At 59.0% G+C, this 18,480-nt stretch overlaps 3 protein-coding genes across 13 annotated transcripts; 1 reads left to right on the top strand and 2 right to left on the bottom strand.

Moving 5' to 3' along the window:
• Positions 1–136: 136 nt before the first annotated feature.
• C15H1orf35 (chromosome 15 C1orf35 homolog) lies at positions 137–2,387 on the bottom strand. Of its 2 annotated transcripts, XM_057708635.1 has the most exons (8): positions 2,200–2,387; positions 1,959–2,109; positions 1,777–1,822; positions 1,603–1,682; positions 1,333–1,405; positions 1,062–1,141; positions 428–553; positions 137–343 (listed from the first exon to the last, which is right to left on the bottom strand). In XM_057708635.1, the coding sequence occupies exons 1-8, from the start codon at positions 2,291–2,293 to the stop codon at positions 286–288; spliced, it is 708 nt and encodes a 235-aa protein (XP_057564618.1). In that variant the 5' UTR covers positions 2,294–2,387; the 3' UTR covers positions 137–285. The 2 variants fall into 2 exon arrangements, with proteins under 2 accessions (XP_057564618.1, XP_057564619.1); XM_057708636.1 differs by lacking the exons at positions 1,603–1,682; positions 1,777–1,822.
• Positions 2,388–4,200: 1,813 nt separating this feature from the next.
• MRPL55 (mitochondrial ribosomal protein L55) lies at positions 4,201–8,112 on the bottom strand. Of its 3 annotated transcripts, none has more exons than XM_057708637.1 (4): positions 7,968–8,112; positions 7,139–7,226; positions 4,854–5,058; positions 4,201–4,437 (listed from the first exon to the last, which is right to left on the bottom strand). In XM_057708637.1, exons 2-4 carry the CDS (start codon positions 7,162–7,164, stop codon positions 4,288–4,290), a joined length of 381 nt encoding a protein of 126 aa, XP_057564620.1. In that variant the 5' UTR covers positions 7,165–7,226; positions 7,968–8,112; the 3' UTR covers positions 4,201–4,287. The 3 variants fall into 3 exon arrangements, with proteins under 3 accessions (XP_057564620.1, XP_057564621.1, XP_057564623.1); XM_057708638.1 differs by having other exon boundaries at positions 7,139–7,229; positions 7,968–8,086; XM_057708640.1 differs by lacking the exon at positions 7,968–8,112 and adding an exon at positions 7,687–7,842 and having other exon boundaries at positions 7,139–7,229.
• A 4-nt stretch (positions 8,113–8,116) lies between these two features.
• GUK1 (guanylate kinase 1) lies at positions 8,117–17,112 on the top strand. Of its 8 annotated transcripts, XM_057708632.1 has the most exons (10): positions 8,327–8,653; positions 10,467–10,698; positions 11,871–11,956; positions 14,298–14,411; positions 14,664–14,705; positions 14,818–14,914; positions 16,096–16,234; positions 16,310–16,394; positions 16,593–16,678; positions 16,796–17,112. In XM_057708632.1, the coding sequence occupies exons 4-10, from the start codon at positions 14,300–14,302 to the stop codon at positions 16,829–16,831; spliced, it is 597 nt and encodes a 198-aa protein (XP_057564615.1). In that variant the 5' UTR covers positions 8,327–8,653; positions 10,467–10,698; positions 11,871–11,956; positions 14,298–14,299; the 3' UTR covers positions 16,832–17,112. The 8 variants fall into 8 exon arrangements, with proteins under 8 accessions (XP_057564612.1, XP_057564617.1, XP_057564615.1 ...); XM_057708634.1 differs by lacking the exons at positions 8,327–8,653; positions 10,467–10,698 and adding an exon at positions 8,232–8,319; XM_057708633.1 differs by lacking the exon at positions 11,871–11,956.
• Positions 17,113–18,480: the final 1,368 nt, after the last annotated feature.

Raw genomic sequence — 18,480 nt, 5'->3', positions numbered from 1 at the left:
CCCCAGGATGGTGACCACCAAAAGGACAGTGTCCCTCCCAATGGGACTGCAGGTAGTCTTGCTAGCACTCAAGAGATTTACCACATTTTTCATACATCACTTTCTATTGACACATGACAACAGCCTTCCCTTTAGTATGATACTTTCCACTTAAAATAAAGTTTATTTAAGTACAAAGAGTGAGTCAGTACAAAGAAAAATAGAAGTAGCCATACTTGGCCACAACTAAACCTTTCTGGGGGCCTGGAGTGACCCCCACAGTCCAGCTCTCCAGATCCCCAGGCCTCAGTCGCTGTCATGCCTGCGCTTCCTCTTGCAGCAAGTTGAGGAGTCTGAGTCATGCCTAAGGAGACCAGGGTATGCCTGGTGTGAGGGCCCCTGCCTGCCCAGCACTCCCCCATCTCCACCCTTGGGTGGCTGCACCTACTGGATGGGAGCAGAGGGCAGTGAGGAATCCATTCCTCTCCCATGCTCCTTTTCTTTCCTCCTTTTCTCTTTCTTGTGCCTCTTCTTCTTTTTCTTCTCTTTCCTGCTCTTCCTGTGGCTTTCAGGGCTGCACAGTGGGATATACAGAGTGCCAGGAGCCACTGGAGCTTTGGGGTCTAGCCAGGGGTGGGGCCACCAACAGTAACTGACCATGTGTAGCCATTTCAACCTCAAGTCACTGGGGGAGACTCCTCAGGATCATGTGTGGCCAGTGGCTACCGTGGTGGGCATCACACATTCCAACCGTGGTAGAAAGGTCTGCAGGGCAGCACCTGACAGTCTCATGGCCCTTTCCAGCCCTCCCACTGGGATGCTCCTGCACTCTTGGGGCCAGGTGGTGACCCCCTCCTGTGCCCCCCAGACCCCACACAAGTGGCCCATGTCTGAGCATCCTCCTCCAGGCCCCCCCCCCCCCGACACTGCTGGGGGTTGGTGGGGGTTGGTGAGACCACTCCAGGGCTCACGACCTCCACAGACTCCTCAGAAGAAAAAGGGAGCTGGAGCTGGGAACCTCACTGACTGGAGAAGCAGTCAACCTGCTGAGAACTGAGTACTGTGCCCTGGGCTTGCCTTACCCCGGCTCCACCTTCTCCTCTGAGCGAGGCTTCTTCTTGGCCGGGGAGGTCCCTGCCCGACTGCTCTCCACGCGGTGGTGCTGCCGGGAAAAGCCACTCTGGGGGCTGGGGGCGTGCAGGACGCTCCGGCATAACGACCGGGGAAAACCAGCCAGAAGCCGGGTGGGTGCCCCCAAGGAGAGACGGCCTGCTCCGTGGCCTTCAACAGGAAGAGGCACTGAGACCGCCCACCACCCCACCATGGGATCCGGGAGTGTTTAGGGGTAATTACCGTAAACACCGAAAGCCCCAGCTTAGCGGCCTCTTTGTCTTCCCGGGATAGCGCCACTCGCCCTGCAGAGCCACTGCGGGGATGTGGGTGAGAACACCGCCCCCATGGTGAGACACACCCCCACGCGAGGCCCATCCCCAGGCCTCCCTAGAGGAGTGGTGCACCCAGACGCCCTGTGCTAGCTTCCAGCCGGGCGGCTGACAGTGCGAAGCCCCAAGGAGCCGCACCCTCGCGATTCTGGGGCCTCCGAAGTTCCCCCCGGCCCCGCACCTGGAGCTCCCCAGGCCCAGGAGCCGGTCCACTCCCTTCTCGGGGTCACCTCCTTCCCGCTTACAGACTTCGACAAAGTCCTGTGGGGAGGAGTGCAAGTGCTCACCGCAACGCGGGGTCAGCCCCCTTCCCTTCCCAGCCCGCCCCCGCCCTCCAGGAGGGACCACCTCTCACCTCCTTGCTCAGGCCGGTGGGCTGCTTCCTTACGTTCTTGTAGCCTCTGCGGGGGGCCGCGCGTGAGCTTCAGGGAGCGGCGGGCCTCACCTCGGCCCCTGCCCCTGCCGCCCCCCATCCCGGGAGGTAAACCACCCCCACGCGCACAGCACCCCCCGCCCAAGCTCCCGAGGCGCACTCACAGCGCTGCCATGAGCGCCTCCTGCTCCGCCTGCCTCACAGCCGCCAGTTCCTGCTCCCGACTCAGCCCCGCGCTATGCGTCCGGCCCTTGGCGTACCAGGTGAGGTCACGGCCCTTCTGCCAGCGGCCCACCGGGGCCATCAGCGAGTTGCCTGCGGGAAACAGAGCGCCCAGTCCCAGGCACGGCCCGTGGGTCGGCGCAACCCCAGCCCGCAAGCCCCCGGTCCCTGCACCCCGCTCACCCAGGTAGTTCTCCCTCTGCTTGTCAGTCTTCACATCCTCCCAGCTGAACTGGTCCTGCCCGCCGCGCACGCCGCCCCGGCTGGAGCCGAACATGGTAACAGGCAGCCCTCCACCCCCGGGCTTCCCGGTACCCAGGCCCCACAGGTCCCCACTCCCACTCCCGCGTCGCACGCGATAACGTCACGCCTGCGCCAGCGCTGCGCGCTTGCGCACTGTCCCCCCGCCGCATCCTGACCTCGCGCGCCTGCGCACTGTCGCAGCCCCAGCGTTGACACAGGCAGAGGTCCGGGGGCTGGATCCGAGCGCCTAGCTGACACAACAGCCGTTATTAGAAGTCACATTATGTGGGTGACGCTCCAGTCACCATTCCCATTGTGTGCCGTATTCTCGGGGCTATGCTGGGAGAGGGGTAGGCACTGGAGAGACAACGTCTGCAAACCCGCTCCAGGTTTCCCGGCTATAGCTGCTCGAGGTTCCTGTCTGGTAGCGGGCTGCCCCGGAGACGGGGAGCGGCCAAGGTCAGGTCGCGCCTGCGCCGCTCGGCCTCCGCCCTCAGGGGATAGCGGCTGTGTCCAGTTCCCCCAGGAAGCGCGCGAACACACCTCATCGCATTCGTTCCACAGACAGCGCAGAGAACGCCTCAGTGCCCCCCAAGGTGTTGGCAGACGCTCCTCGTTCGGCACCGTTTTGGTCATTGCTGCTGTCAGCTGATGGCTCAGTATCCGAAGCAGATTGTGCGTTATTGGGCAAGGGCGTTCCGTTTATCACCACAGTGGACCAGACTAGACTTAGTTATAACGGTCCTGGTGAGTGGAGGGGTGCCACTACTCCATTAACCAACCCCTGCTGACTTGAAACCGGTAGGATAAACAAGCGTTCTCTGAGGGATTTACAACAAGGCGTCAAGATTGTTATTTTGTATGCCCTTTGTATTGGTCCTTTCACAAGACACTGCCGTCGTCCAGGTTGCTGTGAGTTCACAGGATAGGCTGGCAGGGAACGAAGTGAGAAGAGGCCTTTCACCTCTGAACCTGCTTTCAGAGACCAGGCTCTCCTCTGAACCTGCTTTCTCTGGCTCCCTCACTTGCCTGACAGCAGGTGGGGGTGGGGGCGGGGGGGCACCGTCCTTGTGCAAGCAAGGCTGGCAGAGCCTGGAGTGCACAGCCGCGGGGGTGTGCGGTGCTACGATGGATGTCCCCATGCAGCTGCACAGTGCTGGTGTGTTGAGTGGACCAGAAGGGGTTGGCCTTCTGATCTAGAAATAAGGTGCAGGGTTCACCGCCCATAGGCTGCTGGCTCCTGCCTACCTGGTCATGACCAGAACTCCATCCCCACCATCTACTATATGGCAGTGCTCTACAACTGGCCCTCAGGTTTATGAGCAAGAGCCTGACAGCCAAGGTCCTGTGAATGAACCCTAGGACCTAACAAGGAGCCCCAGGCCAAAGACCAGGTAGGAGGCCTTAAAAAGGCTGGGAATTTCCCCCTTAGGTCTTACAGGAAGGCTGCCAGGTTGAAATCAACCCCTGGAGCGGAAAGGCAGCAGTCAACTGGAAGGCCTAGCAGATTGTAGCTGCAATGCACTGCAAATCTCAGTGCAGTTTACTAATGGGAAGCACCTTCCCACTGCATAATGGATAGGGCTGAGAGAGCCCTGGTGAGGGGTGGAGCAGGCCAGCTGTAGGCTAGCTGCAGATGTCCTTGGATCCCAGACACCCTGCTCCTCCCATCCATTCTTGACGGCCACAGTGCTCCCCCAGGAGAGTCCCTGCTGTCCTGAGGCTGAAGGCAGCACTAGAACCAAGGCGGGCTATAGGACTCCAGAGGTGCAGGTACAGCAGTGGCCAGGCTTCCGTGCAATAGGAAGAGCACCCATGACCTTGGTAATGTTAAAGGGTCACATCCTAAAACCACAACTTGACCTAATTCTAAGCCCTCTATTCAGCTTAGTTGCAGAGACCCTCCAGGCTAGGTCACATGAAAAGGGAAGACAAGATGCAGACAGCTTCATGACCGCATGATTTAAAGACAAATGCCCCTCCCTGCTCCACCGCATCCCCGTAGGCCAGAGCAGCTTCCAGGCACCATCACTTTTTGGTCCAAAACTGCTTGTACTGCTCCACATCAAAGTCATCATCAAGCTCTGGCTCCTCCACCTTCTCTTTGAGCCGGGCCTCTCGTTTCCGGAACCGTGCACGCCTCTCCTCTGGGGATAGAGAATCCAGGTCCATGGGCATCTGTGAGGAGAAAGGGGTGTGTACATGGCTCAGGTGGAGGGTACCAGCATGTTCTCCAGAGTTTCTACTTCACCTTGTTATCATCTACCAAGTAGTTTAGGTTTTAGGTATTCTGTTGGGTTTTCTCCCCCTTTGAAGCTTTTATTTAAAAAAAAGAAAAACTTTCTCTGCTTGTTTTCCCAAGATTTGGTATTTTTTCAAACACGCAGCTCACTGCTACTTTCTTATCTTGGTGCATGGATTGAGCTCCAGGTCACCCTCCTCCCTCTCCTCAAACAATTGTGACCCATGACTCACCCTCCCTCCCCAGTCCAGTGATGGCGGGTTCTGAGCCCATGAGCCCCTGGAGGAGCAATTTCTACAGGCTAGGTCCTCCAGGACCTGCACCCCAGGGAGTGTTGGGGAAGGAAGCTTACTGTGAGCATCCATCGAGGCTCCCGGTAGCGGATGCGGATGGTGGAACCATCCTGCTTGACCAGGAGCACAGGGTAGAGGCGAGCGTAGGTCTGCCGATGCACTCGAGTGAGTGAGGCTCTGTTGCAATCAGCCCGCCAGGAGGACATACACAGGTGGCGGCGGCTCTCAGGGGCAGCCCCTGTCACCACACGCTGCCAGAGCAGGCTGCAGACACACATGTGCTGGTCAGTGGCTGGTGCCAGGACCAGAGAGGCCACACGGCCCAGCTGCCATGGGGGCACATGGCAACCCACACCAGGGCAGGATGTGGTCAGAGCAGTTCCACCCCACATCCAGAAAGAGGCTGCAGGGGTGAGCCCACAAGGCTCTCAGATGGGTGAGGACAGAGTCTCACCCTGGCTAGGGTGCTGAACTATAGCACTGAGTGGGAAGCTGACTTCTAGGGGACTGCAAACCTGGTGCTGTGGATTCACCATATGAGTCCACCTCACCCCCTCTTCCTCATTCACCTGTGGGTAGTGATTAGGATTAGATGAGGTCATGAGGGTGGGGTCCCCACAGTAGGATTGGTGCCCTTATAAGAAGAAGACACCAAAGAGCTAATTCTCTCCTCCACATGAGGACACAGCAAGAAGGCAGCCGTCTTTGAACCAAGAAGAGAGATGTCACCAGAACCCTGCTGGCACCTTAATCTCAGACTTCCAGCTTTCATAAACTGCCTGGTCTGTGGTGTTCTGCTGGGTCAGCCCAAGCTTCTGAGTGTGGTGGGCGCTCAGCCCTCTTGCACACAACAGAGCACATGCTCCAAGGTGACAAGAAAGGGCTAGGTACTATTCATGCCCCACTCTACCCAGCTACGTGACCCCACATTTGTCTCACCCACCCAGGACCTTGATTTCCCTGTCCCAGCCTTGCCCTGTGACTCCCCCACACCCTGCCCTAAAGTCCCCTCCAGCCTGGCTTTCAAGCAAACTTGAATTCAGAACCCCAGGCTGTGCCTCAGTCCATCCGTTTCCTCATAGGTTTGAAGAGGAATGCGTTTGAACAAGTGCCAGAACTTCCTGGAATAGTCAGGTACTCTGGAAGTGGCCTTCTTCTCCTGGCATTCTTTTGAACACTCATGGTGGACAGGCATCCTGCATACTCACCACGTGCCTTTTCCCAACGCCCTCACTAAATGGGCAGTCACATCAATGCAGACCATCCCAACAGCCTCCCCTGGTTCTCATTTCAATTCCAATTAAGTTCCCCTGCTCTGCGGGTAGTGGTTCTAAAAACCTGATATTCACATCACTTCAAGTAGCTCCCACCAGACTTTCAGGACTTTTCTCTCCACAGAGCAGCCAGCGCAAGCACACAGACCACACACAGCCACAGTATGGCAGCCTCTGCCTTTGCTGTGGTTCCCACGACCCCTGCACTCCCCAGCTGACCCCTCAGACAGAGGGCCCATCTCCTCCACTAGTCTGATGGCCTGAAGCGAGAACTGCACCTTATTTGCTATGAAATCCCAAACCCTCCCTAGCTGAGTCTCAGTAAGTTTTGGCAAAATGAATCCAGTCCCGGCCTACAGAAGTACAAGACTGGAGAAAGGAGACGGTAGGTAAACTCTAGCGCCAGAGGAACCTGCAGTCAGTTGGACAGGGCCTGTACCTAAGCAGCACCAGGGAGCCCAGGGCACAGCCACTCCAGAGAACCTGGGGTTGGTGACTCAGGAGGTTTCTGGAAGGGGCTGGAGCCAACCCTTGAGGGGGAAGAGTGGATGTTTTCCCACCAGAACAGCAGTTGCAGTTCCAGCATGAACCTTTTCCAGCACGAGGGCCCTCCTGGGAACGTTGTAGCCAGAGTCCCTTCCCCATCTTCATACTAACCCACAGCTTCAGGTGCCACATCCCTCTCCCTAGATTCCACATAAACAATTCAAAACTTGCATTTCTCTCCTCCATCAATACTTTGAGGAAACCAGGGGGTGAGAGGAACACACAGATGGGGAGGCAGTTCTGGTGGTAAGAGCAGGAAGGCCATGGTCTTCTCCATGGCTGGCCTGCAGCCTCTGAATAGGACAGTGACCACCATCACATGTGTTTGGTGCCAGGTACTCAAAAGTCACTTCCATTCCTCCAACACTGTTAAGGTGTCCATACGTATGTACTTGTATGTACTCCCAGATAAACACACTGGCTCTGGAGGCTTTACTGATGCAGCCAGCCTAAGGCTCTTGAGTTGGCATTCTTTGGGTGGCCCCATTACAGCATTCCCAAGAGGCCCAGAAGTCCATGCTTACCCAAGCAGAGTGCCCTTGGCTGCCATTCCTCCTGAGAGCCCCTGCAGCACGTGAAGGCCCCGGGTCAGTCACTGGTCCGGTGTCTGACCTGCTAGGCAAAGAAATAGATCTTTTTAAAAGGTAGGCTTTTCCACCTAATTGATTCTTATGAAATCCCAGCCAGGAGCAAAGCCATCTCTGACACATTACCAGGTCAGTGCCAGTCTCACCCCAGTAACCTATCAGACTTTCAGCCCTGACCTGGCATTAGAATCAGCTGTGGAACGTTTCTGACCCGCAGATGCCCCAGTCCTACTCCCTGAAACGCTGACTTGGTAAGTCTGCTGCAGGGCCCGGGCCCATTCTGGTGGGTTGCGGCATCAGGGAGCATGGAATGCAACGTAAACGGCGAAGACTAGCTCATACCTTGTTTTCCAAGGTCATTTCATCCTCACAAAATCCAGTGAGGTAAGGATTACAAAAGGGCAGCCGCGGCTTACTAAGACCTTGACTCCCAGCGAAGCTGAGGTTTCCGCGGTGACAAACCAGCTGTTTCAAATGTCGAATACCTGCTGTATCGGACATTCAGACCCCAGGAAAAGTGCAATCCCGATCGAGACGAGCAGGTTTGCCTCGCCATCCCGTCAGGGCAGGGCATCTGCAGGTCTCCTTCCGCCTTAGGAGCCGACTCAGCAGGAAAACGGAATGCTATAAACCTCCCAAACGGTAACGCGCCCGTTCTCTCGCCCTCGAGGGCGGCTGGCGGCGGAGCCCGGACCCTCCCTTTGGGGGGAAAGCCCTCCAAGCCCCCGCGACGCGCGCCTTTCCGACACCAACTTGCCACCCTCACCGGCTCCGGAGCGGCCTCGAGGACCAGCGGCCCGGCCGCCACTGACCAGTCGGGTGCGGAACTGGCCAGGGCCGCGTACTCAGTCGCGGTAACCACCTGTCCCCTTGGGGCGCCGCCGCGACGTCATCCGCGGGCGCAGCGTCGTGCGGAGCCGTCGCACGGCCTTGAAAGGCGAGGCGAGGCCGGCGCAGCTCTGACGTCCTCCTCTGGGGGGCGGAGCGAGGCCTGCGCGGCGCGGCGCGGCGCTGTGACGTACGTCCCCGCGGGCGGCGGCGGCGGCGGAGGCCCTTCATGCTGCGGCGCCCGCTGGCCGGGCTGGCGGCGGCCGCCCTGAGCCGGGCCTCCTTGGACGGTGAGTGGCGGCCCCTCCCAGGAGAGCGAAGGTTCCGGCGCGCGCAGGGCCTCCGTGGGGCGTCCGGCCCCGGGCTCATATGTGGCAGTCTGAATCCGCGGCGGAGAGGCGGGGACGGCCGCTGCTCGCGTGCGAGGCGCCGCCGGAGCCCGTGCTGAGCGCAGGTGTCGTGGACCTGTCGCAGGGACTCGTGGAGCAGCGCCTGTGAATTCTGAGATCTCGCCAGACACCGAAACGGCCCTCGGCGGCCCCCAGCGGTTCCCAGAGTTGCGTCTCAGCGCCAGCAAAGCTGGGGAGACAAGGATAGGGTAGTGCGTCTTTTCCTGGAGACAAAGTGAGGAGGCATCCCTTTGCTTTGAAGTTGTATCCTTTGTGTCTCTGTGTTAGAGTTGCCTTTGGTAGTTATTATTTTACTTAGACAAATGAAAAGCTGTGTCAGTCCTCAGAATGTAGGAGGAAATTCTCCTGGCACGGGAAGCTCCAGACAGCTTATAAAACCCCGCAGCCCGAGGGTTTCATGCTGAATGCCATTGCGGACCCTGCAGGATGCGGAGGGGCAGAGAGGGGAAGCAGCCTGACACCCCCTTCCAAGGGGCCACACAGCAGAGCCGAAAACCCTGCTAGATCAGGGTTTTGAAGGCCCTTAGGTTGCCCCTAGTATGGCAGAGGCCCCAAAGTCCCGATAAGCTCACCCGGCCTGTAGAAATGTGTAGTGTACCCCGAGCTCAAGGGGAGCAGCGCAGATAACAGTTGGGAACCCTTCCTGTGGTCCAGCTTTGGTACTATGTTTGGTTCCCACCGCATGTTGCAAACCCAGGGGCGTCCCGGGTGGGCGGAGCTGATTGCCCCAAGGATTCCCAGCCAGGAGGGTCCCTAGGACTGCTGCAGGTTCCTGGCCAGCCCCACAGCCCAGCGCTGCTGGACATCTCAGATATGTGTACTCCACGCAGGAGCAGGTTGGTGGTGGCAGGCCTTCCTAACTCGTGGGCATGGTAGTTGGGGTTCAGCTTCCCTCGGGGCGAGACACCTCAAGTGTAGGTTGCTGGAGCTGTCTATCTGCTGTTTTTAGACATCCTTTTGGGAGCAATGAAAGGGAGTGAGCTTCCTTTACCCAGATGCTCGTTTGAGGAGGAGCAGTGAGGTGTGCCACCTAGCTTGTTATTACTGTCTTTTGATAGGGGTGAGGGAGGTGGAAGCTGAGGTGATGGTTGGCCGGTGTGGCATGGGGCCCACAGGGACAGGAAGAGGGAGGCCAAGATGTGCTTCTCATGGTCAGTCTTGCGTGAGTCCCCTGTGAGTGCTCCTTGGCAGCATGCCTGCCAAAATGTGGGCTCTTCTGGGCTTTTGTGCTACTCTTTCACTTCCCAGACCGTGACTTGTGAGGGACCCAGGAAAACCTTCACTTTCACCACCAGAAGGGATATGGAGTGGGTGTGGCTTCCTGTCTTATCATTGACAAGCTGAATTTCCTGCCACCTGAGCCCCCACTCTGCCCCCTTCTTGTAAGAGTTCCACATACTTGGCTGCACACACCAGGCCAGCTTGTGATCTGGGTTGGTGCCACACCTGTGATAGGTGTAGTTTGCTTGGGCGTTCCTTTAGGTTCTGAGAACACGTTGATCCAGCCTTTGACCTTTGTCTGAAACTGGTAAGATCAGCAGTTTCTTTGAGTAGCAGATTGCGGGAGTTCTGAAGTTGTACATTTTTCTTCAGACACACCCAAACTTTTTTTTTTTTATAAACACTTGAACTGCTCATCTCCATCTTTTGCATCACATTTAGCATAGCCCAAGAAACACGTTCAGGGAATTTGAGGAAGAGCAGGAAGGAGGGTATTACGATGTGGTTGGGGGTGGAAGGAGGTGACCCCAGCCCTCAAGGAGAAAAGGGAAACCACAGACGGTGAGCTGTTGGGGCACTGGTATGGAGGCAGGTGCCTTGCAGTTGGGCTCTGACCCCTGGCTGAACCTGTGTACCAGGCTTCTGTTCCCCCTGGGTCCCTCTCTGACCCTGGGTGTGCCTGACCTTTGTTCTCCCTCAGTGAGAGTGAACCCTGCCCCACCCAGAAGGGCTTGGGCTTCTTCCTGCTCCATGGTTTGTATGTCCTGGGTCCACTTCCCTCTCAAGCTCCTTCTGTCTTTCCTTAGGGCTAGAACTAAGGATCTGATGTGGGACTGAATCCCGTTTCTTCTTCTTGATGGAAAGATGCCCAGGTGCAGCCGTGTGGAGCCGTGACAGGGCCGAGTCCTCCACAGTGTGGCTTCTTGTCAACCCTTTTGAGGGCCAAGCTTCCTCTCAGGGAAGGCATGTTCTCACCCCACAGTGGGGAGAGGAAGTGAGAAGAAAATTGCTGGCTGCATTGTGGCTGTCCCACTTCAGGTCAGGTTCTTAAAGGTTAAGTGGTTTCTTAAGGTCTTTGGGCCAGGACATATCCCCCACATGGGGCACCTGAGGCCAAGGCCAGGGTAGTTCTCCTGTCCCACAAGCCTGTTCGAGGGATGGGGCATGACCAGCTATCCTTAGCCAGATCAACTCACGTCTCATGGCTTGTGTTTTACAAGGGGGCTGGTGGGGTTTGACTTTCCTTTCTCTGTGTCCTCCAGGGTTGCACCTTGTCTTAGCATCTCATGGAGGCTTGGAGGGGGAGAAGTGGAGTGGGGGCCATGCCCAGCCCTTGGGACAGGGAGGGCAGGCAGGTGGAAGCTGGAAGGAAAGCAGGAAATGCTTCTCAAGGCAAGCCTCCCAGCACTGTCTGAGGAGCTCCTCGTCGGGGTTCCAGCAGAGAGCATTCCAGAATGCACAGCAACTCCCACAGAAATTGCATCCCTGATCCTTATTGCTGTCCTTGTGAAGTTTCCAATTTCTTACCAGGAAGCTGGGGTTTGGAATTGTGGAATAGTCAAGGAGTACAGGATACAGAACATTCCTAACTGCTGATCAGCTCTGCCAGCGGCTGGGGCCAAAATCAGACTTGGGGTGTCTGGCACACTCGATCACTGGGACCAAGAGGCCTTGAGCAGTGTCCCACACTGAGTGTGCTCCTGTCAAAGGTGGCTTTAGTGAGCACTCTGTCACCGGGGTCACTGGATGGAGCCCAGTACCCAGTGACTCCCCAAGTGCCTTCTGGAGGGTTGGGCCACTCCAGTGTGGTCTGTGTGGTGCTGGCCCTCGTGCTAGGAGGAACCGACCTCAGGGAGGGGCTCCACAAGAGGAAGGACTCTGCACTGATGCACAGATGAGCTTGGCCGGCCGGATCCCACCCACCTCAAGGCAGTGGTGCTAAGTGGGTGCCCGCTCCCCTTGTCATCAGCAGTGTAACCTTTGAAGGAGGGCGAGATGGATGGCCAGCACTGGGGAGGCCTGGGGTCTGGGCTTGAGGGGCAGGTCGGGGCTCAGGAGGATACCCTGTGAGGAGTAGGCTGGCGGGGTGCGGTGATGATTTGGACCCAGGCAGGGAATGAACTTTGCAGCCGTCAGCCAGTCGCCATGCATGCATGCACACCTGCTGCTCACTGCCAGTGGTTGTTGGGCTGGGGGGTGGGGGGTCTCAGTGGGCTGCAGGCGCCGTGCCCCTGCCCCCAGGGTTCCTGACATGGGGGAGAAAGCCAGATGGAAACCAGCGTTTTGAGCTAAGATGGTAAGTAAAACTTGTGCACAGCGTTCCCTGCGAACATTTCAGGTGCTGGGACTTCCATGTGTTATATTTGGTCCTGATTGAAGATGTGTCTTCCCTGTTGTAGGTTTGCAGTGTCTGGATGTTAGAGCTTATGACCACAACATCTGGCCATGACTGCAGTTATGGGGAACAGGGCAGAAACTGCCAGGGAAGCATGTTGGTGGCCTGTGTGCTGGCCTGGAGGCACAGGGCAGGTCAAGACCATGCAGCCTCTCGTGTTGCTGGCAGGTTTACAGTTGGGGGCTGTGGGATGTGAGGACGAGGACATGCCATATTGGGCACACGGCAGAGGAGCAGAGTGTTCCTGAGGGCCTTCTTCATAGGCAGGTGGGGTAGGTCCTCTCCTCCCTGGAGGTGGATGCTTCAAGTTGGGTCCAGAAGGCGCCAGCTGCATCCACTCTGTTGAGGGTTCGTTGCTGTGAGCAAGGCACAGGTAGCCTTTCTGGTCCATCTCTTGTGAGCCTGGCCATGTGTCCAGTTGGTGTTGCCCCTGCCCTGACATTCCTGTGGCGCCAGCATGCGGCCGGGTCCTGGGAAGACCTAAGCTGCTGAACAGTCACAGGTGCCCTGCTTGCAAGGTGGGGAGGGACATGCGTGCAGGGCTGACTTGGCACAGTCCAGAGGCCAGGCAGTGTGGGCGCAGACCCCAGCCTCCAAAGCCTTTCTTTTTCCAGGGCCCCTCTAGGAGCAGCAACCTTGCTCAGGGACCCAGTGGCCCCCAGTATCTCCTCCACCCCCACATAGCTCTCCTCCCACCCTGGTCACTCACCATCTAGAGAGTCAGGACAGACCCAGGGGAGTGGGCTGGGCTGCCCACAGGACATTCATTCTGCAAAGGAGGGGACTTTGTGAATGGCAACTCTGAGGCAGACATGAGACCTTCCCACCAGTCCTTAGGGTAGGGAGGGGGCTGTGCTTTCTGAGCAGGCAGCAGCAGCGGGCTTAGAGTTGGACACACACGCGTGTGGGTGTTTGTATGGTGGCGCTGTGTCTGGGTGGGAAAGTCAGGACACCAGAGTCCAGTTGGGAGTCCAGTAGGACCATTGCTAGATGAAAACAATGTACTATTGTAAAGGAAATTTGAAAGAGGCAAAGGAGCTAAGGATGGTCACTTAGAAATGACAGATAATTGATGAGCTCCTCTGGGTCCATTTCTTCTCTCTCTCCTGCAGGGGAGCATGTGTGTTTCCCAAGTCCTTCTCCAGGGCATTTGCATATGGCATGATGGTCCCAGAATAGCTGTGCTTTAGCCAGATTACCCAGGTTGGCCTACATTGCGGATTAGGAAAGCAGTGCCCACCGGGGGGCCCTGCTGGAGAGCTGCCCTGGGCTAGATGACTAGGTGTCCCTGAGCAGAGTGGCCTGTCCCTCCTGGGCCTCTGCTGGTCTGCTGGCCACCAACTGCTCCTTGGGAGCCTCCACACCTCACCAGGCAGCCCACAGACAGAGCCCTGCAGGGGTAGGCCAGCTCACCACATGGCCTCCCAGGGTCTCCCTCTGGGGCAGTGTATAACCTCCCTGTCCCCTAACTCAGTGCCCACCTCAATTCCTGTCTTCTAAAGCTCCCAGTGCACCTGACCATCCTCGGCCCATTTTGCTCACGTGGCTGGGTGAACAGGTTCTCTTCTCTAGGGTGAGGAGCAGGTGGTGCTGGCTGCTCTGGGAGGGATTTAGTGCTCAGAGGGTGGGGAGCAGGCAAGATTACCATTCTCCTCCCAGCTCATCCAGAGCAGCCCCAAGCTGAGCATGGAGGCTGCACCCCATCCAGAAGGTAGGTCCTGTTTGAGGGGTGCAGGGGTGGTCCGATGGGCACAGCTGCCTCCAGAGCTGCCCCGCTATTCCTGCCCTCAGTGTTCTCACCTGTGGCAGGTGTCTGAGCCCTGTGCTGTGAGCTGGGAGGGTGGTGCCCACTGCTCTCCTGCTGGCGTCATGGGACCCAAGTATCAGGGCAGTAAGGAAGCTGTGGTCCCTTGGGGTCAGCCCCTCACTTTTCAGTGGAAGTTTCCAGAACAGGGCTCGGGATCTGCTGACCTTAACCGAGGGCACCTCTGGAGTATGGTGCCAGGAGAACAGGAATTGGGAGCCGGACGTGCTCCTCCCGGGAGCCAAAGCCCAGGTAGCATACCCACAGGGAGGCATAGCCAGGGTGTGAACATGGCTCTGAGTGACCGCCCACAGCTCTGCCCAGTTTCCGGGGTGAATTCACTTGAGACAGAGGTGGGAGCACTGCAGCCACCTTGCCCACTTCCATAGGGAGCAAGGCCCTGCTGATACTTGCCTCTCCCCTCCTCCCCCCACACAGGGATGTCAGGACCAAGGCCTGTTGTCCTGAGTGGACCCTCAGGGGCTGGGAAGAGCACCCTACTGAAGAGACTCCTGCAGGAACACGGCAGCATCTTTGGCTTCAGCGTGTCCCGTGAGGCCCTAGGGGAGGGGGTCTCAAGGGAGGGTCTCAAGGATGCTGGGGGTGGGGACCTCTGCTGAGATACCCTGAAGCCCCCCCACACTCCCACACAGTAGGGCGGAAGCCCCCACACTGCTGACCCTAACCTGGAGCCTCCCCTCCCACACCCTCAGACAGGCTGAGCCAGGCCCTGTGGGGAAGGCCTGGGGATGGGATGCGTGGGGCTCCGTGTGTCCTAAGTCAGTCACTGGTACTTGTTCCTAGACACCACGAGGAACCCGAGGCCAGGAGAGGAGAACGGCAAAGGTGAGCCCGGCCAGCTGGCCTCAGTGCTTCCACACGGGACTGGAGGAGCCCACCGGTTGTCAGAGCGATGCATGAGGCCTCGGTGTCCCCATCGGCCCCTCCTCCTTTGCAGATTACTACTTTGTGACCAGGGAGGTGATGCAACGGGACATTGCCGCCGGAGACTTCATCGAGCACGCTGAGTTCTCGGGGAACCTGTATGGGACCAGGTGGGCTATGCTTGGGGCCCTACCTTCCTCCAGTTCTCTCAGGGACCTAGAGTGGGCAACCCAGGCAGATGGTCTCTATGGGCCCCAGGTAGGGGTCTCCCCTTGGCTGGGCCCCAGTTGGGGGGTTCTCTCTAAAAATGGGCTATCCGCGCAGTTGGGGCAAGGGACCCAGCCCGCCGTCAAGACTGAGCAGCAGTCAGGGCTCTCCAGGCCACCCCTTCCCAGCCCAGCCTCACTGTGTCTACCTGTCCAGGCTCCTGTAGGAACAGTGGGCCACACAAGGGGCTGCTATGCAGTGAGGACTCACAGGACCTGGGTCTCATAGATCTGCAGGTTGCACTGTGGCCCTCTTCCCTCCAACCAATGGGGTAGCTTGAGAGGGTCCCTGGCACAACTGCAGCTGTCCCCCTGCAACCCACCAGAGCAGGGTCTTTGCTGGAGCCTCCCATCTGGCTTGCAAGGCCTGGGAGCAGTGTCTGGACACAGGCAGGTGGGCCCAGTCATGCCTTTGTGCATAGCCTGTCCCTGAGCCACCTGGCTGGGCAAGGCAGGGACTTGTACGCTGCCCCAGGTGCAGATGGGAAGAGCGGTGGGCCCCCGAGTGGGGTCATTTGGTCCCTGTTGGGACACGCAGTGCCCCCTGGGGGCAGTCCCCCCAATGGATAAGAAGCACATGGTACGTGGTGACCCCAGGCAGGGGATGAAGAAGCCCAAGGGCGTGTCGTGTAGCGCTGTGGGGGTCGGGGCCAGGCATCCCTCCCCAAGCAGGGCCCCAGCATGCAGGGTATAGGAGGGTGGTTGCTGTCACTAGCTGAGGACACGATCCAGGGGGTGATGCTAGAAGTTTCTGGGGGCACAATTGGTGGGTGGGACTGATTGAGGTGATGGAGTGGTGTGGGGTCTGGGGGCTGGTGTCGGGAGAAGGAGAGGCCCGGGGCCAGGGTCTGGAGGTGCCCTTCCCTACCACCACCCCAGACAAGTGGAGGGCCCCCTCATTTAAGAGTTGCTCAGGGAGTACTTCCAGAAAGAGGGAGCAGATGCCACAGTTAGGGTAGGCACCCCCAGACAGGCCCAGAGCAGGGCTGGGCAGTGACTGAGTCCCACTGAGGCTCCTTGAGGTTGTGGGGGCTGCTAGGGCCTGAGGAGCCCTCAGCTAAGCAGCCCCTCCTGTCATCCCCCAGCAAAGCAGCTGTGCGGGCCGTGCAGGCCATGAACCGCATCTGCGTGCTGGACGTGGACCTGCAGGGCGTGCGCAACATCAAGAAGACCGACCTGCAGCCCATCTACATCTTTGTGCAGCCACCCTCACTGGATGTCCTGGTGGGGGCCACGGGAGGAGGGTGTGGGGGGCAGCCCTGGAGGCTCTGGCCTTCTGACCTTCATACTTCATCTCAGGAGCAGCGGCTGCGGCAGCGGAATACGGAGACAGAGGAGAGCCTGGCCAAGCGCCTGGCGGCCGCCCGGGCTGACATGGAGAGCAGTGAGTGTGGGCACCTGTCACTTCACGTACCCTGGACCCTTCCCAACCCTTGCAGGAGACCAGTCCCACCCACCAGGGGGCAGAGGAGGGCTGGAGTCATCACCCAGTACCGTGGTCCCCGTGATGGATCCCCAGAACCCCTGCCCCCGCGCCCCGCCCCATCGCCAGAGCCTCTGCTGACCCTGCCCCCACCCTCAGGCAAAGAGCCGGGCCTGTTTGACCTCATCATCGTCAACGACAGTCTGGACAAGGCCTACTGGGCCCTGAAGGAGGCGCTCTCCGAGGTGGGCTGGGGTGGAGGTGGGGCCTTAGAAGCAAGCTGGGACGAGCCGTGTGGAGGCCCCAGGCCCTGGGCGAGACCATCTTCCTTTCCCCAGCCTCTCTTCTTTTCTCTCCTGCAGGAAATAAAGAAGGCTCAAGCCACTGGCCACTCCTGAGGAGGCCCGCCAGCTGTATCTTCTTAGGCGGGGCCTAGGGCCTGGCGCCCGTACCCAGCAGGCCAGGGTCTCCTGGCGGTGGCTCTGCTCACCTCAGCTGGCACCCAGGGGTTGGGGTGCTGCCCATCTTCCCTCACTCCCCCACTGTGGATGGAGGACCTTGTCTCTCACCCTGACTCCCCAAGTCCGTTTCTAGGCTTCATCCCCACCCCACCCTATCAGCCCCCCTCCCGTGGAAGCTGGGCCAATATCCAAATAAAGAAGTGCTGGGTTAGAGTGTCCTTGAGCCCTTGGATCATGGCCCTGGAGGGACGGGACCACAGTATACCACTCCACACCCCCTCCCCTCCCCTCTCTTGCCAGCCCCACCCTAACTGGCCAGCCCCTGGAGGGCTTCTGGCAGCAGCGTCCATCTGACCTCTGCTGGTCTGGGCTGCCGGCCCCCAGTGAGGGCTGCTCCTAGGCTGCGGCACACTACTTGTCCAGGGGTCCCACCGGGGGGCACTGGGCCTCATCTCCCACTGTCTCTTTGCGTTGCCATTGAAGCTGGCGTCCTAAGGTCCCGGGGGCTCATCCTGCTCAAACCACTCCCCCTGGTCCCTGAGCTGGGCTGAGGGTGGCAAAGGGACAGACACTGCAGACCTGAAGAGGGCCTGAGACTACAGAGGATGGACCCCTGCATCTGGGGGCCTTGTGCATGGTCCACTGGGGGTCTGGCTGGCCCTTCTGTTCCTGGAGAGGCCAGCCCAGGGAGGATACCCGGGGGCCTCTGCTGTGGTTCCAGGCTCTCAGGAGTCTCAGAAGATACCTCCAAAAGCCGCCCCTCTCAAGTCAGGGCAGCTGAGCTGTACTAGGCATAGGGGGTACTCGCCTGAGCCCTGGTCCACGCCCAGACCATGCTCCTGCAGTGGAACCCAGACAGATGGTGGATGCAGACCTAGAGGAGGAAGGGAGCCCAGGCAGAAATAGGAAGCTGGGCTCCATCCGGAAGCCCAGATACACAGTGGAGGGCAGGCGAGAGCTGGGCCTGGACACTGAACGGCGGGCAGAGGGGCAGAGGGGCGCTGAGCAGCCCCTAGGCCTGAGAGCAAGTGAGATGGAGCTGGGCTGCCTCCTGACCTGCTCTACAGCCTGGAAGAGGCCGATTCCCTCTCTGGGACCCGTCCAGCCCCAGGGACAATCGGGGATTCAGACCTCGAGCCTCAGGGGAAACAATGGAGCCCTTGAAGGCCCTCCCCCCCACATTGTGCTTGGTGGTGAGAGGTGGCCCTGGGTCGGGCCCTGGACTTAGCCGGGTGCACACCCTCAGGAGGGCTGGTGCTCAGCCAGCCAGCAGGTGGAAGGGCTCAGAAGCACGTGTTTCCTGGCCTGGAAAAGGTAGGGCACCACCGGGGGACCAGATATGGGGTGCCCTTTGGGGTGAGAGCACCCTCTTCACTCTGGGCCCAAGGTCCCAGTGGCCTGGACTCAGCTCTCTTGAGTCCCAGAGAAAAGGGGCGCTGGGCCTGGCTCAGTGGCCCTCCATTCTGGGGGTCTGTCCATCTCAGGCCCACTGCTCTCAGGGCCAGACTGGGTGGTGGTTCTGGTGCAGTTAGATTCAGAGGTAGGAGGAGGTAGAGGTGGAAGTCCCCCCCTCCCGCCCCGACCGA

Source organism: Hippopotamus amphibius, chromosome 15 (assembly GCF_030028045.1).
Source record: "Hippopotamus amphibius kiboko isolate mHipAmp2 chromosome 15, mHipAmp2.hap2, whole genome shotgun sequence".
NCBI classification, from domain to species: domain Eukaryota; kingdom Metazoa; phylum Chordata; class Mammalia; order Artiodactyla; family Hippopotamidae; genus Hippopotamus; species Hippopotamus amphibius.
This window is presented reverse-complemented; position numbering and strand designations above follow the sequence as displayed.